Source organism: Haliotis cracherodii, unplaced genomic scaffold (assembly GCF_022045235.1).
Source record: "Haliotis cracherodii isolate W230 unplaced genomic scaffold, xgHalCrac1.p SCAF_6, whole genome shotgun sequence".
Classification (NCBI taxonomy): Eukaryota; Metazoa; Mollusca; class Gastropoda; order Lepetellida; family Haliotidae; genus Haliotis; species Haliotis cracherodii.
This window is the reverse complement of record NW_027266319.1, coordinates 47,623,231-47,639,978: the sequence shown is the minus strand read 5'-3', so window position 1 is coordinate 47,639,978 and position 16,748 is coordinate 47,623,231. Positions and strand designations below refer to the sequence as shown.

Here is a 16,748-nt window from a genome sequence, read left to right as displayed (position 1 = left end):
GGCTTTAGGAGATCTACGACAGATAGCGGATCTATAACTGCAATTCTTGTTCTAACCGAGCCCGGGCTGGGGCGTGGTCTTGTCAATCCAGTAACAAGTGAGCAATGGATTCAGGGTGATTGCAAGATGGACAAACTGGGTGTCTGACACCGTACCCACCCATGTCCCCGCTTTCGCTGTGTCATTTTGTCATGACCCTAGGGTTAGACAGATTCCACTAGTCTGGTTTCAATCTCAAGATATAGATTGTGCGCAAATTATTATCGCGCTCACTGACGGGAGAACCTGTTGACAGGTGCTCGATGAGAGTTACTTCCCTTAGTAGAAACCACTGGCAACGGTGTTGTTGAAGTATGGCCGACGCTTGAGAGTTGTTGATGACATGCGTGGTCATAGATAAGAAGAAAGAAGGCAGATATTACCATTGCAGTTCTATTATATACTTAACTGGGCATTATGGCTGCTGTTCTAACAAGTGCAGCTGTGTCAAGCTCAAATAAAGGACAACCAAGTTCTTTTTACAGCAAGGATAAACCGAATCCAGTGTTTCAAGCACTTGATCAAGAATTCAAAAAGTTTGCAGGATATATGAAAAAGAGAGCTGGCCCTGGCTACAAGAAACCGGAAGAAGAATCATATTCAAGACCGTAAGATTCTTAATATATGTCCCTTTAATATGCATGTATGATCATCTTATCGTTGTCATTTCTCAAATTCTACAAATCTAAATTTTTAAAATAGCCAATTGTTCCCTATTTTCTTATTTCTGATGATCTATGAGCATGTCATTCCTTTTTCCAGACAAGCTTATGAACTATACAAGCAGCCATAATTTTATTCAGGTTCTAAAATCTTTAGAATTCATAGTCATTCAAAAACTTATTTGCCATACATTGTTATGATAGATTCAGTTTGTTTTTCTCTAAACCTATGCATTCTAGATATCCTACTACCGTAAACTATGAACTGTAGATGTAACTAACTATGAAACTATTTGCTCTACTATAAAACTGTAGAAGAGAGAATTATAAACATACATGTAAACATTACACCACACAATGTTTTGTTGATCAATGCATTTTTATTTACATTTTTTCCAGTGCTGATACCTTATTCGAATTGTGGAACAAGTATGAGGCTCGTCTTCCCACAGTTTACTATCAGAAGAAACTACTTGAAATGGGAGATTTTCTAGTCACCATCAAGGTAAATTATCTGAATACTTTCACATATTTTTATTATCATTTTGTATAAATATTTCATTTTCTCAAATCATATGTAACTTGTGTAGCAGGGTGTGGAGTCATCCTTACCTTGTCAGGTTGCCGTACGGCGCCAATATAGCGGCCATAAAATGTCCCAGTCCAATGATGGGACTCGAACCACAGACCTTCTGATCCGAGGTCGGACGCCTTGTCAACATGACCAAAGAGGTTAACCCCGTCAGCAAGCTGACAAGGTAAGGATGTCATCTCTGGGATGACACCACACCCTACTACACTTGTTTAGGCATGGAATGTGAATGAAATTGAGAAATATTCTTGTGGATGATACCTTCAAGATCAGAAAGGAGGATTCAAGCTGAGATTTAATAAATCATTTCATAGTATACCCAAGCAGGATACCTCATTCACAAATTTTATGACCAGATGGTTTTCATTGTAGTCACCTGTTATAACAAGATAATTGTGGACAATTTCCTATCATGATAATCCTTTTTGTGTATACTTTCGAAAAGGTAAATACAGTCATTTTGAAGGGTGATAAGGTTTGTTAAACTGCGTGTGTTGGTGTCAAGCCTTGGAGTTTTTGGTACAGGAGTACACGCTGGCTCTGTGGCAGTGTTATGAAAGGTACCTACAGGCCTTTGGGGATGTCAATGTGGAGGAGATCACCAATGTAGACCTGTTCCGAAACAATTTCTTCCCTAATGGTTTTGACGGAGAAAATGCTGGACTGACAGTGAGTGTGACATTTTTTAGTTTCAATATGAATTAATTTCTCTTTCTTTTCATTGGCACATTCAGAGCTCCAGATAAGCTTTTGGTGTTGTGGGTATTTTACCCATGCATTTTAAAATCATTGGGTATCAGTAATTCAATCTTACCCACTAGTTTTTATAGATGTGGGAATTAAAAACACTATTCATCTAGTCCCTGCAAACTGGTGTCGTGTGGGTTCGAGAGCTTTATAGGACTCAAATTACCACGATACTTCTACAAGAAAGTGTGATGGCAAATGATCATGATGTAACTGTCATCGTGGAGTTTGGCAAGGTTGACGGAATGCCCGTTTATAATTCAAAATAAGTTGCTGATTTGCTAATCGAATATGCAGGGTTACTTCACAATATTTTGATGATACATTGATACTAAACAATATGTACATGTTGTATTTTGTTTCCGTTTTTGTCTATGTTTTTGTTATAATTATGTGCAGAACAACATTCCCGAAAATACATGTATTAGTATCTATCATCCTATCATCAGTTGTGTTGAGGCATGTTTTCTGTTCAATCTATGTATGTGTTCATCATATCATCATAACAATTGCGATATTGGGAAAGAAATCATTACTGTCCTCTTCGCAAAAAGATATTTTTATTGCAAATTTTCTTTGTGTATTCAGTTCCGAGCCCTGATGGGGAAAAGTATCAGCATGTACCAGGTAGTGAAGCTGTCTGACCCAAAGCTGCAGAACAAACAATCTGTGGACCGCTGTGTGCAGATCCTAATTTTTCTCAGGCTTGTCATGCAAGTCGTCCTTCCCAAAGAGTCCCTCTGTTGGCTTGTTTATAATGGTATGTACTAAGTGTGGGATATAACTGCCAGGCAGACCAATAGCTTTACTACGTACTGTCCATTGCATAGATCACTGGACAACAAGGTACAAGAACAATTTGAGTGACGTTTGTGGTACTTAGATTTGAAATCATGAAATATTCTCATTTAGATCAGTTCTTAGTTCTTCCTACAGCTTAACAAAGATCTGAGGAAATCCCACCACGGGTCACGTCAGACCAACCTTTCTCAAACTTGATCGACCAATGGAATGAATGTAAAGAAGCCGACTTTAGCCAATCAGAATTCTCGTGATTTATGGCACTAGTTTCAAACTAGGCTTCAAAACAGATTTTGACAACTTCTTGATTAATTATTTGAAAACAGAACAAAAGAACATTCTGGAATGGTTAATAGATGACCTGGATTATATGGATTCAGTCATAAAGCCCATAACTGTCGTTTTTTCGAGGTTGCATAATTAGATCCGACCGTCACTTTTATGACTTGGCAAACAACTCTCTGATTCGTCAGATGAAAGGTTCCCTTAATGAGATGTCCTCATATCTTTGGCGGTAGCAAGAACTAGCTAGGATCTGATTTTAATGAGACCGGAAATATGACACAAATTCAAATAGCAATAATGAAATATATGTTGGTCTTTCAGTCAAAAGAGTGTGTCTGTCACTTATTGAACTCAGAGTAATGAAAGATAAGTGTAAGGAGATAATACAATGCTCCACCGGTTTAAGATGGTGCTAAAGTTGTCCAATGTTTCAGGCACAGTGCACATATACAGCATGTCAAGACACCTGATGTCACTGGGACATTCAGCAAGGGTATGTTCACTGTGATTTATCCAGGAATTTCTTCTTGATATTATAAAGTATGTACCATATTAAGTATTTGCAATCATATTAGAACATCATAATTGAGGTATTTGCTGTTTAAGTCAGGTATTCAAATGTCCACTATTATGAATTGATTTCAAAACTGAAACACAAACATTTACCCAGAAATCTGTTTGTACAGAACTAGATTGTGAAATCAGTAAATGACAACACAAGATCAATGAATTATCAATAAATCATAATCAAACACATTAGGTGGAGTACTTATGTAGCGACAGGCATGCATGTGTATGTTTTTGTGTCTGTGTGTGTATGTGTCTGTCTACTTGTAGCAGCCCAGACTAATGGCGATTTAAGGTGCTAGCCCACTGAGATACCATACCGCAGTTTTACATGAATACACCCCTCAGACACAGTATACTGACACCGAGCTGACCAGTCCTTGTTTTAACCTCTTAATGCAGAGCGCCAGGCATTATTACGACAAACTTATCCTATCTCACACTATGTACATCTTCTTTCTTGAACCCTGTTTCCAGCTTCTAAAACAAAATATTTGCCTGAACACACCCCATCATCTCCATGGTTAAGACCAACATCTGGGTCAATGTTGTGCTCTTGTGCACGGTAGCCTTCCACACTTTGACCATGTGCATCTCTCTCCCATCTCATATTCTTTCTCATCATCACTGTGTGTGGAGGGGCGTGGGTAGGCTCGTGGTTATAGCGTTCGCTCGTCACACTGAAGACTTGGGTTCGATTCCCAACATGGGTACAATGTGTTTAGCCAGTTTCTGGCATCCCCTGTAGTGATATTGCTGGAATATTGCTAAAAGCGCCATAAAACCAAACTCACTCACTCACTGAATGTGGACATGTTTGACAACCTAGAGAATATATTGTTTGTCTTCATGTTTTGCTTGTGGAGTAAGACTATCTCAACCATGGGCAATAAAGACAAACAAAGGCCATTGTATTCCAAGTGTAGAAACATATACACTACATCGGATCCCCACAGTCTGTGTTTTGACTTCCAGGGTCAGTGTACGCTGGACTCATGCTGTGCAGAATGCCATTCTCTGCCTTAGGCAGCCGTTTTGCTTTACATCCAACGATGTTGTAGACGGTTGTTGGACCAACAATCTAAAGCAAAGGATTCTACTTAGAAGTTGTCCAAAAAATCTACATCCGCATTGGCAGTTCGTTCAGGGGAGCCTACCTTATCAAGTACTGACGACATTGCCTGAGATAGTTTCCTTAGGGACAACATCTCCAACCCTCACTGTTCAACCACTCCTCTGTCTCCACCCCAAGGTGATTTTCCATCCATTCTTATCCCTGATCCCAAGTCTACTCTGCCCTCAAGCTCGACGACTGCTCCCATCAACACTTCTGTTCAAAAGATCGAACACTCTTCTTCAAGATCCCTTTCCTGGATCCAGCACACTCAGCTCCTGTAACAGATCGTGTGAGGAATGACAGTTCGGTTGTTCGTGCCATGACTAATAGACGAGACACTCACAAGGATATGCAGGACCGATGATCAGTATTCAACGATAGGGATCAGTGATCTTGGCCCGAGATCAGTTTCTTCCACTAGACGATCAGCAGAGAGCGATCCAATTTGACTTCATCTGACCACTACTCAGCTCCCTTGCACACAGAAAGTTCCTTCTGTTACCGGGATTGGTCCCCCATGATAGACTACCAACATCAATGTGGGAACTCCCATTCCGGGATAATCCACGATTTTAACGCCTTCAGCGCTAAATAGTTATCTTTACCATTGGGATCCGTACTACCACAGACTGGGGTACTCATACCCTCCAGAGTTTTCAGACTACCAATCTAATGCTGACTATGTTCACTCCCAGCTTTGTCATCCGCCAACTGTTCATTCTTACAGTGACAGCCCTGGAATGCCATAGAATGCCTCTGCCCACTTCCTGTTACCTCCAGGTTTTATTCACGAATTTTCTTTGTTTCAAGAAAAGACAATCAAAAGCTATGGCTGGTCTTCTATTTGAAATTTTTCAATGCGAAGTATTTGGAAGTTCAGCCTCACTTTCGCATGACATAAAACATGCTCCTTGGCATGCTCATTCATCCCGGCGATATCATGGTCAGCCTCGATCTAAAAGATGCTTATCTGCACATCCCCATCCCCCAGGAGCGCCACCATTTTGTTTATTCTCCAAGGCCGCCATTACCTACAATCCTACAATCAAGCACACACAGGAACCGATATCCTTTGTCAACAGCTCAACTTCACACGTCCTCTACAGCAGCTTGGTGGGTTGATTATCGTTGACAAGTATGAGGTCATTCCAACCCAATTACTCCAATTCATCGTGGCTCTCTTCAGCAATCAACTAGCCATGATGTTTGTTCCTAAAGATCATTGGATGAAGATTAAATAGTATGTTCCATTGGCACTCAAACAACCGCTCCAGCTCTGACAATGGCAACAGCTCCTGTGTATCCTGATTCCAGAGCAAGCTCTTACCTCACGAAGTCAACTGCATCTACGACCACTTCAATGCTTTCTCGCACCATTCATCAGGATTGACGATTGTCTGGCGCAGATCTCCCTACTGATCCATCTCCAACCACATCTACAAAGATCGAATCAAACGTTTGCGTTGGAGTCTCTTGGAGGCTGTTCTTCCCGTCCCTTCCCTTCCCTTGACAGGTTCGTAGACACGTCAATCATGGGTTGGGGAGCACATTTTCTCGATCTTCAGGTAGCAGGATGTTGGTCCACCAGGGATCATTGCCTGCACATCAACAATCTTGAGTTCCAGGAGGTTATTCTAGCAGTAACACATAGGTCAGAGCTCCTCCACTCCTCTCACCTCATGATACAGTCTGACAACACTGCAGTAGTATTGTACATAAATCAAATGGGATCCACAAAGTCAATGTCGCTGCTTTCACTCGCTCTCAATTTCTTCCAACCCATCGACTCTCTCAACATCCACATCCTGGCCCAGCACATCTCCGATGTTAGAGCAGACTCCGTGTCCTGACTTGCTTCAACCCGCCCATCCCCAACCTACAGGCCTGAGATCACCATGCATTGTCGATCCCGTGGGAGGGCCTCAATGCGTACGCCTTTCTCCAAACAGGCATTCTTCCCCAGGTCGTACAGAAGGTAGAAGCCACTTGTCACCTATCTCTGATTTTGGTTGCACCCTATTTGCCAACACAAAACTGGTTCCCCAGCTTGCTTAGGCTCACCGACAGACTTTTCCATCGTCTACCACTCTGAGAAGAACTACTTCAGCGGCACTCTCAGTGGCTTCATTCTGCCCTTGCATCGCTCCATCTATGCATCTGGTGCATTAGCAGAAGTCCCTTATCCCAAAAGGCTACTCCAAGCAGGTAATGAAGACTATTACTGCAGCTCATCTGCCATGCACCTTTACGACAAGTGGACACCGTTCAAGAAATTTTGTGCTTACGACAAGTGGACACCGTTCAAGAAATTTTGTGCTTATGACATTTTCATTTTTCTAGGCTTCACCCCAACAGATCGCTGAGTACTTACACAGCCTGCAATCAGCATGCAAGCTTAAGGACTCCGCCATGGCCACCTACTTAGCAGAGATTAAGTCTGTTATTGCAACTACTTCCAGTGCAAAAGTTTCCTCTGTCGTGAAACTCAAATCACTTATCGGCTCCTACAAGCTAGCGGACCAATCCGGACAATTCCGGACCCCTCGTCGGACCTCAATGTGATCCTGTAACACTTGACTTCCAATGTTTACGAGCCACTGGCGGAAAAAGGCTTTGAGATAATCACACCGGAGACTGTTCCTACTCACCCTGGCTACAGCAGCTCGCTTTAGCAAGATATATGCTCTGGATGTCACCAGGAGCCAGTTTGAATTATCCCAAAGCTCAAGGGCATTCCTAGGCCTTTGTTGGGATTTTCTGGCAAAGAATCAACTTCACAGCCAACCTGATGATCAGGTCAATTGTTGCTCTTCATGTCCTGGTTCAGCTCATGCACTCGAAAGTGTTTGATAACCTTGACGTAGAGTTAGAATAGATGCCAAACCGTTGCACCCTATTGTCCATGGGAGATAGCACTGAGACATGTGTGAAGAATGGATACTTGTAGAAAAGAACAGGGTCAAACAGCTGTTTCATCCATGCATTTACGTGAAAACACGTTCTGCATGTATTCCCGATCTCATGCTGTTTTGTTCAAGTAATGTATCGGAATCATCAACACCGATCGTGTGTTTGTTCCCGCTCATCCAGCTTTCTTGTGTATATCTCACGGTTGTAGTCTATAAAGGCTAGGGTATCTGCAGCCCACCATCCAACCGTGGGATTCAAAGTGTGAGGATAAGTTTAAAAATTTTGATATTTAAGAATAAATTGTATATTTGATTATTTATCCTTTCTCACATGCGATATATCCACCTGATCATCCCTGCATCTCAGTTCCTCTAGCCAGACAGCTCAAAGAAAGGGAATGGCACATGGTCAAAGTATGGAAGGTTTCCATTTAGAAGTACCTTATTGATCCGGTTGTTGGTCGTAACCATAGAGATTCTGGGGTGTGTTTGGGCCAATGTTTTTGTTTTAAAAACTGACAACAGGGGTCAAGCACATTTCCACATAGGATCGAAGAAGAAAGAAGATATGCATAGTGTGAGATAGGATAAATGTATAAATTTACAATTAATGCTGAAATTTCCAAGAACCATCTTTTAAAATCTTTTCGTATGACACCCTTGAGATTGAACCACCAGACCTTCCGTTCTCCAGACATACGCTCAACCACTAGACCACAGAGGCGATCATCAAACACACAGAATAGGTTTACAATGATAAAAGGCAATACAAGGAGTCAAATATGTGGGAGCAGCATAAGAAATATGTGTTACTGTCGTATATTAATCCAGAGTAGTGTTGGAAGCTGGGTATCAAATCCACACTTGACAAGTAGATCACTTTTACAGTTATCCTTCTGGAAACTGTCCCAATCCAGTACTTCTTCAACGAATCATTTATACACAAAGACGAATAGCACTAAATTACCAGCTGCACTCAATATTTTACCAGTGCTTCAATCATTTGCTGCCACACACATGCTTTAATTCAACTGGGAAATTGTAAATATCAAATTTGGTTATTATAGATGACCCTAGATCTAGAAACATTGACATAAATAATCCTGGGAATGTCAAGATGAACTTATTCGAATGCTTGTAGGTTCTTCTCAAACTTTTCATGTTGATTTTCACACAATGTATACCTGTATGTGATGCTTGAGACAAAACTAAATATGTGTTCAATGATGATATGGCATTGATTATAATAATATTACCCTACTGTCTCGAGATTCATATAAGAAGTGTGAGTTATGGGTAAATAGTGTCTATCTTGTAGTTAAATGCCTAATGCAACTATGTAAACAAGCAGTGGTGATAAATAGAACAATTTGAAAATATAGGATCTCTGATCTTGGTGATGCGTACTGTGTTTGTGCAGGTCCTCGAGTTCCTGCTGTGGGCCAGCATGTGTATGGAAACCTCTGTACCACTCCTGGCTGTCAAGTACCTCCCCTGGCGCACCACCCTCTACACTGCTGTGTGTCAGTGCTACTATGACTGCAAGGCAGGACAACATGCAGAGGTTGGTGGCCAATAGTTCTAATCGGTCAAAGTGAAATTGCCTGGGAACCTTGTTTTTGTTTATGAAAACATATTCATGTGCAATAAGTAAAAGGTCCTTCCTTGCCGTGAATGTAGCCCTGTAGGGATAAGACTTCTATCAAATTCTACATCAGAACATGCAACATAAATGAAGGTTATCAATGTGATATCTCACAGAATATCTGCAATAGGCATGTCTATGAGATGCATGGCATGGCTCGATTAAGCTATATAAAACATGCGCCAGTGCAACCGGTTATTGTAAAATGCACCTTAATATTTTTGTCCACATGTACCAAGTGCACGTCATAATCTATGCATTTTTTGTGTAACCCTTACTTGATCCCTTCAACACAACATTGATCTTTGAACACACTGAACACCTGTAAGCTTTAGTTACCATACTACATCACTAATCACTGTGTTATGTGTAATTTGCCATGCTTTTGGGGGCTTGGCATCATTATGCTGATTATGTGTAGATTTCAACTTTGGAATTTATGGGACTAGGGTGCAACCTGGTTTTGTCTGGTGCAATTAGGTTTTCATGTCAACATTAGTCAAGTTGAGTCAAGTTCCTTATATTGAGGGCTGCATGGTGATTGTTGCAGGGCTTTGCCCGACGTGGACTGGCCAAGATCAATGAGCTGAGTAAGCTGGAGGGACTCAGTAGTTCCCAGGAGACTCCGGAGTCTGAGATTGCATTCAGGGAGGCAACAGTCAAGGTATGTCAATTTTTGCCCTCATCATGTCTATTCCTTATGTATTCCTTTATGAATTCCAGTGGACATATTTAGATTATTTTAAGTTCATGTGGACACAACCTCCCCTGTATGATGCTGGCCAAGCAGCAATAAGACCCTACAGTCTTTTGTTGTGAAATACAGCTATTTTGAGGGAAATGTTCCACTCTATCGGTGGTGTAAACATAGACAAAATTTAAAACATCATGTTTAGCTCCTGGTCCTAACTGACTTTTCTTCATGTAAAAAAATAAATTGAGCCAGAAAAACAATTTATTTGCTTAAATAAAATGCTTTTGTAAAGATAGAATAATTTGATAAAAGTTACAAAAAAATCATTGAAATAAGTCATTTGTGATCCTGAAAACTGTTCCAATCAGGGGATGATGTCCATTTTATGTGACCTTAAAGAAGTGGACCATGAATTTGGTAGTTCACTTATCCCTATCCATAATGAGCACAGTCAGCAGGCAGTCTTTCGTTTTACAGATGGCTGTGATGGTATACAAGAGATCCGTCATGGAGACCAGGAGGAAACCAAAAGGATTGTTGCGGCCCAAAACACGGGCAAACCTCAAGGATGTTCTCAATGTAAGACACTGTACAGAAGGTGTTTCCATGCAATAAATAATATGAAGCTTTTCCAGTGTTTGATTGTTATGCCATAATGATCGCCAAGGAACGTTTAGTTTTGACGTGTATGCTTTTTGTCCAGCTTCCATGGCCTCGCACACCAAGTGAGAAGATGCTGGCAGACATGTTTGAGGGGAGTGCTGCCCAGATGCTGGCAGTGCTAGAGAGCCTCCAGGACACGAACCGCCGTATCCTGCTCACATCTGCACCAGCTCCAGACAATGAGCCAGAGATCCTTGATGTCTTCTGTGAACTCTTTATGGCAGCACAGGAGATCCTAGCAGGTAGGGGGAACTATTCTGCCTGTCATCGCTCCAGTGATCTTTTCCATGTGTATGGACAAGAAATGAGATTATAATAAAACTTTTTCAAGACTTTACTATTGTACAGTTTTGTTATTCCCATTCAGATGTCACAGATTTGTCATGACTGAAATTTCAACGTTACATTTACCAGCCTCTTCCATGATACCAGACTTTCTATAATGTAACATAATATAACTAACAAAATAAAGTTAGTAGAGATTGTTAGCAGACGAGGAGTAGTGTTTGTTAACTTCGATAGCATCTTTTAGAGAAGATGTAACAGGTCTGATCTTATTACACTGAATACATGCTCACTAACCAATGATAAGTGAGTAAGTTAATGTTGTATTCAAGTTATATCACAGCAACATGTAAATAATCAATTCTTTGACAGATAACCATTGGTTGATAGCATGAGCAATGATCCCAGGTTTGGGGTTGTGAATACACACAATGAGCAACTGTGAAAAAACAATCCTCACTACTTGACTTAGAACAAACATGTGCCTCATGTGTCATATTATCTCATGAGTCTCATTGTCACGTGTGTCTCATTGTCACATGTGTCTCATTGTCACATGTGTGTCATGTGTCTCACTGTCTCACATGTCTCATTGTGTCATGTGTCTCATTGTCACATGTGTCTCACATGTCTCACATGTCTCACATGTCTCATATGTCTCACTGTCTCATTGTCTCATGTGTCTCATTGTCACATGTGTCTCAGGTGGTGGAGGCCACAAGCCACCAGGTCCCAAGCCCATGAGTTCACTAGGCGGTCATCCTTTGGCCTCGGTGGTCACTAACAGGCGCCTAATAGAGATGGCTACAAAAGGTGTGTATATGAATCATTAGGAGGCTAATAGAATATAGGCTGCAATGGAACCAATTAAATCTTAATATTCCATGAAGGTTAGTGTAAGGTAAATAGAATTCGTGTAATATTTTTGTAATGAATGAAAGTTCTTGCTTTAATTTATGCCATTTGCTTATAAAACATGCATTAAAAAATTGTCTATGAAACCATTGTTGTTTAGTGAGTACATTTATGGTTTTGTGTGTGTCAAATACAGGTGAGGATGGTGTGCCTATCAGTGCCGTCATCAAACTGGTCAAGCTGGCCTTCAACTATGAACACTGGGATACGTTTGACCTCCTAGTGGATCCCCTCCTTACTCAGTTGAAGGTAGGAACCTTGTTCAAGGCTATACACAGGATGCAATGTGTGTTTGGCAGACCGCCTCTGTTGTCTACTGGTAGAGCGTCCGCCCCCAGTGTTGAAGGTCGGGCGTTCAATGCCAGGCTGCATCGTGAAAAGATGGTATTTGTTCTTACCCTCCCTGGCGCTCAGCATTAAGGGGCTAAAACAAGGACTGGTCGGTTCGGAGTCAGTATGCTGTGTTTGAGAGGGGTGTTCATGATAAACTGCGGCATGGAATCTCAGTTGGCTGGCACTCTAAATCTGCATTAGTATGGACTGGTACAAGCAGCCACACACACGTCCATGCACGTCACTATATAAGTGCAATAGGCTTGAAAGCAACTTTAAACTCCATTTCACGTCACGTATGTATGTTTGTGCACAGGGAAAGGACTTTTTCATTCTTACTGTGATGTTTCACAGATTTCTTTGACTTTTACTTTTTTAATAGTTACATAACATCTAATAATATCATATATGCATTTTCAGTGAGTGAATATTGCCAAGATCTGAATCGTGAATGTGAGTGTTGTATGTTATCTAGGTGTTGAGTGAAGACAGATATATGTGGGATGGGAAGGCTCTTGAGCTGCTGCTGGCCATGGAGAGACTCAACAGTAGCAACCGACGCCACAAACGGATGGTCAACGTCACAGAGGAGGAGAAAGAGGAAGAGCCTGCATCAGGGGCAGCCAACCCTCCCCCATCCACTGTACCAGGTTAGGGATAAAGACCCTTGCCCAAATGGGAAGATGGGGTAGCCAAGGTGTTCAATCATTTTACTATAATGCTGAAATTCGGGTTCTGTTGCCCATATGGGTACATTATGTTGAAGCCCACATCTGGTCTCCTCCACCGTGTCTCTGAATTCAAAACAAAACTTACTTTTGGCATCCAATGGCCACGTATATTGGCCCGACAGCGGTAGTTGTCATGTCAGCAGTATTTGACATTTCGGCAGACAGCGGTAGTTGTGTCAGGAGTATTTGACATATAGGCAGGCAGCTGTAGTTGTCATGCTAGCAGTATTTGACATTAAGGGTGACAGCTGTAGTTGTGTCAGCAGTATTTGACATCTAGGCAGACAGCTGTAGTTGTTGTGTCAGGAGTATTTGACATTTAGGCAGGCAGCTGTAGTTGTCATGTCAGCAGTATTTGACATTAAGAGAGACAGCGGTATTTGCTGTATCAGCAGTATTTGACATTTAGGCAGGCAGCTGTAGTTGTCATGCCAGCAGTATTTGACATTAAGGGAAACAGCGGTAGTTGCTGTATCTGCAGTATTTGACATTTAGGCAGGCAGCTGTAGTTGTCATGCCAGCAGTATTTGACATTAAGAGAGACAGCGGTAGTTTCTGTATCAGTAGTATTTGACATTTAGGCAGGCAGCTGTAGTTGTCATGCCAGTAGTATTTGACATTAAGGGTGACAGCTGTAGTTGTGTCAGCAGTATTTGACATCTAGGCAGACATCGGTAGTTATTGTATCAGCAGTATTTGACATTTAGGCAGGCAGCTGTAGTTGTTGTGTCAGCAGTATTTGACATTTAGGCAGGCAGCTGTAGTTGTTGTGTCAGCAGTATTTGACATCTAGGCAGGCAGTGGTAGTTGACACAATATAGCCTTGGGCTTGCAGCAGTAGTTGCCACCTATGATATGTGGGCTTGGCAGTGGTACCTGTTTTATACCATCAGCAATCTCATTAAAATCAGATCTTAGTTTTCGCTACCGCTTAACAAAAACTTGAGGACATCCCATTACGGGTCACGTCAGAATGAACTTTCGCAAACTTTGACCGATCAATGAAATGACTGACAAGAAATCGACATTAGCCAATCAGAAGGCAGCTTTCTCGAGCTTTACAACACCTGTTTCAAACTGGTGACTACGCTTCGAAACATATTTTGACGTATTCTCGAATAAAAAAAATTAAAACTGATAAGAAGATACATCCTGGAATGGCTTATAGATGGCCTAGATTGTATGGATATAATCATAAAACCCGTAACTGCCGTTCACAATACCCTATGTCAAATATTTCAAGGTTGCATGAATCGAAAACACATTCTGTCTGTCACTTTCATGATCTGGTAAGAGACGCTCTGATTGGTTGGATGAAAGGGTGTAATGACGTGACCCGAAATGGGATGTCCTCAGATCTTCGTTTAGCTATAGCGAGAACTAAGATCTGTTTTCATTGAGATTGGGCCATCAGCGGTAGCTGCTAATTTGCTGTTGGCAGCACAATAGCTGCCAAGCAATGATAGCTTTTCTTATCTGTATGTATGCTACAAGGGGTAGTTGCCATGGCAACAGAAGCTTAGTAGCTGCACATCCTCGGCCATTTAATTCACTCTTCTTATAGGCATGGGCATCCTCCGTATGGTAGCCGATGCTCTCTTCCCTTTGGCATATCCTGCAATATAACAGGAATATTGTGAAAAGAGGTGTAGTTCCATACTCTTTCACTTGTCCAAATAATGACAACATATGAGAATACACCCTACACAAGTTCTACTATCCCTCCAGACAGCTTTAACATTAGATGAAATGGTTCTGGCAAAATGGAATGATCTGTTTTCTGTCCAAGATCAGTTGTGCTCACATTAACAATATTCTGCACTGGTTTTGGCAGGCAAATATTGACTGAGGTGCAAGTCTGGCATCAATACAAAAAGCTTCAATCATCAATGTTATGACAGAATTTATATTTTTTCCTCAGGCACTTTTGGCATCCAGGATGATCTGATCAATCTTGCTGAAGTCCTTCTGTCCATTGTCAGCGGACCTTTCCTAGTGAGTACATCCCAGCAAACGAAAAAAATGATGATACAGCGTTTCTCTTTTATGTTGTGGCAGCATTAGAAAATGACTTTAACACAACATTAAATTATATGGTTTTCTTAATGTTGCCACAACGTTATGGTGTAACATTACCTTAACAGTAACATTTTGCTGCAATATTGCTTTATTATACAATTTTGTTCATGATTAATATGTCTGTCATATATTCTCACATCAATTCTTGACAGCTGATATGTTTAATGAAGTTTGTGCTAATTTCCTTTTAAATACTGTTGACTCTAGCGCTGAGCAATCAAACAAACTTTCTCCTCTGTGCTCATTAGATTAATTGGCCAGGTTTGCTCATCCTGGGAAAACATGTGTCATGTCATGCAGTTGTTTGTTCCATGAAACACCTCATGTTCGAGCAATCTGTTTATTTTCAAGAACAATTCTCCAAACAACCAATTTTTTACTTATCCTGCATTACTCTGGCTCATCTTAGCCAACCACACTGAAGATCCCTGATGTCAGATTTGTATTTCTTGAGACAGAGAAAAGGAGATCGCTCAAATCATTGTCGTCACTAGCATCATCGACCAAAGCCATGGAGCAGGACTTATGGAAAATTAATCCGATTTGACTAGACCATTTTCAGACTTTGGTAGATTTCCATCAACGCCAAATTGACTACAGAGGAGCCTATGAGGAGATCACGGCTACACACAGGATTGGCTACCAGAATATTCCAGGGTAGGAGTGGGGATAAGAGGGGGAAGCATTGAAGTGTTGGGCAATCATGACTGGGAGCTCCCATCCCCAGTCGTCCCAATTGTCAACACCCACGTACGTGGGAGGCTGGGCATTGTTCTGGCAGAACTGGATCGAGCTGGCGGACGCTTACATACTCAACACACTGCACTATGGTTACCAGCTGAACATAGTGGTAGAACCGCCGTTGATCAAAGCTTCTCCTAGGAAACTGAAGTCCAACATAGACATCTTGCTGGAGAAAAGAGCAGTAGAGATTGTTCATGCCCCAGCATTTACACTCTCCTATCTTTCTAGTACCGAAAAAGGACTCAGACAAGATGCGGATGATCCACAATCTCCCTGTGTTCAACGAGCGCTATCTGGAGCATCAACCTTACTTACGTCTCACAACCTTGATATTGTTCAAGAACAGCAACAATGCTTTCGACTCCTTGATCAATCACGACTTGCAAGATGCGTACCTGCATGTACCTAATCCATCCCTCCAACCGCAGGTTGCTCAGGTCTCTCATCTGCTGGTCTCTCTGTATATAGCTTCAACATTTTTTAGCACTAGTGACACGCAGTAATATGATCAGATGTGACGTCACCACGGACGGTCACATGACAGCGGCGTTGGGTCCTAGAAATAGTAGGCAAAAGACAAAATTAACCTATTTTTTTAGGACCATCGCAAAGCACTGTTTTCTTTGTCGTAAGGTAGGCAGTAGATGCATTAAGGTGTAATGCAGGATAAGTATACAAATGTAAAAAACATATTTCGATTTTACTAAAATTTATGATACTAGTAATTGTGAAGCATCGTGCTCACAACATTACTGAAAGTTATGTTACAACATAACTACAACTTATCCACAAAGTTGTGATTATATTGTATGTTTGTTGGGATAGTGCAGCCACACTGTCTTCTATACCCGGAGGGAGCATGAGTGGCCTAGTCGTATTAGGTGCCACAATTCACTGTGCAGAGTTGCATCCGTTGGGCTTGCCAGAAACCTATGATTAT

At 41.4% G+C, this 16,748-nt stretch overlaps 1 protein-coding gene across 2 annotated transcripts in view; it reads left to right on the top strand.

The window, feature by feature from the left end:
• The first annotated feature begins 346 nt into the window (after positions 1-346).
• The window catches only part of LOC139444904 (cilia- and flagella-associated protein 54-like), a 122,026-nt gene continuing 105,624 nt past the window's right edge, over positions 347-16,748 (top strand). For both annotated transcript variants that reach the window (XM_071225911.1, XM_071225910.1), the window contains exons 1-13: positions 347-647; positions 1,101-1,206; positions 1,819-1,962; positions 2,629-2,800; positions 3,561-3,619; positions 9,140-9,283; positions 9,915-10,028; positions 10,536-10,637; positions 10,762-10,963; positions 11,712-11,819; positions 12,058-12,170; positions 12,730-12,904; positions 14,907-14,980. In XM_071225911.1, the coding sequence (XP_071082012.1) occupies positions 457-647; positions 1,101-1,206; positions 1,819-1,962; positions 2,629-2,800; positions 3,561-3,619; positions 9,140-9,283; positions 9,915-10,028; positions 10,536-10,637; positions 10,762-10,963; positions 11,712-11,819; positions 12,058-12,170; positions 12,730-12,904; positions 14,907-14,980 (1,704 nt within the window). In that variant the 5' untranslated portion in view covers positions 347-456. The remainder of the gene's footprint in view (positions 648-1,100; positions 1,207-1,818; positions 1,963-2,628; positions 2,801-3,560; positions 3,620-9,139; positions 9,284-9,914; positions 10,029-10,535; positions 10,638-10,761; positions 10,964-11,711; positions 11,820-12,057; positions 12,171-12,729; positions 12,905-14,906; positions 14,981-16,748) is intronic.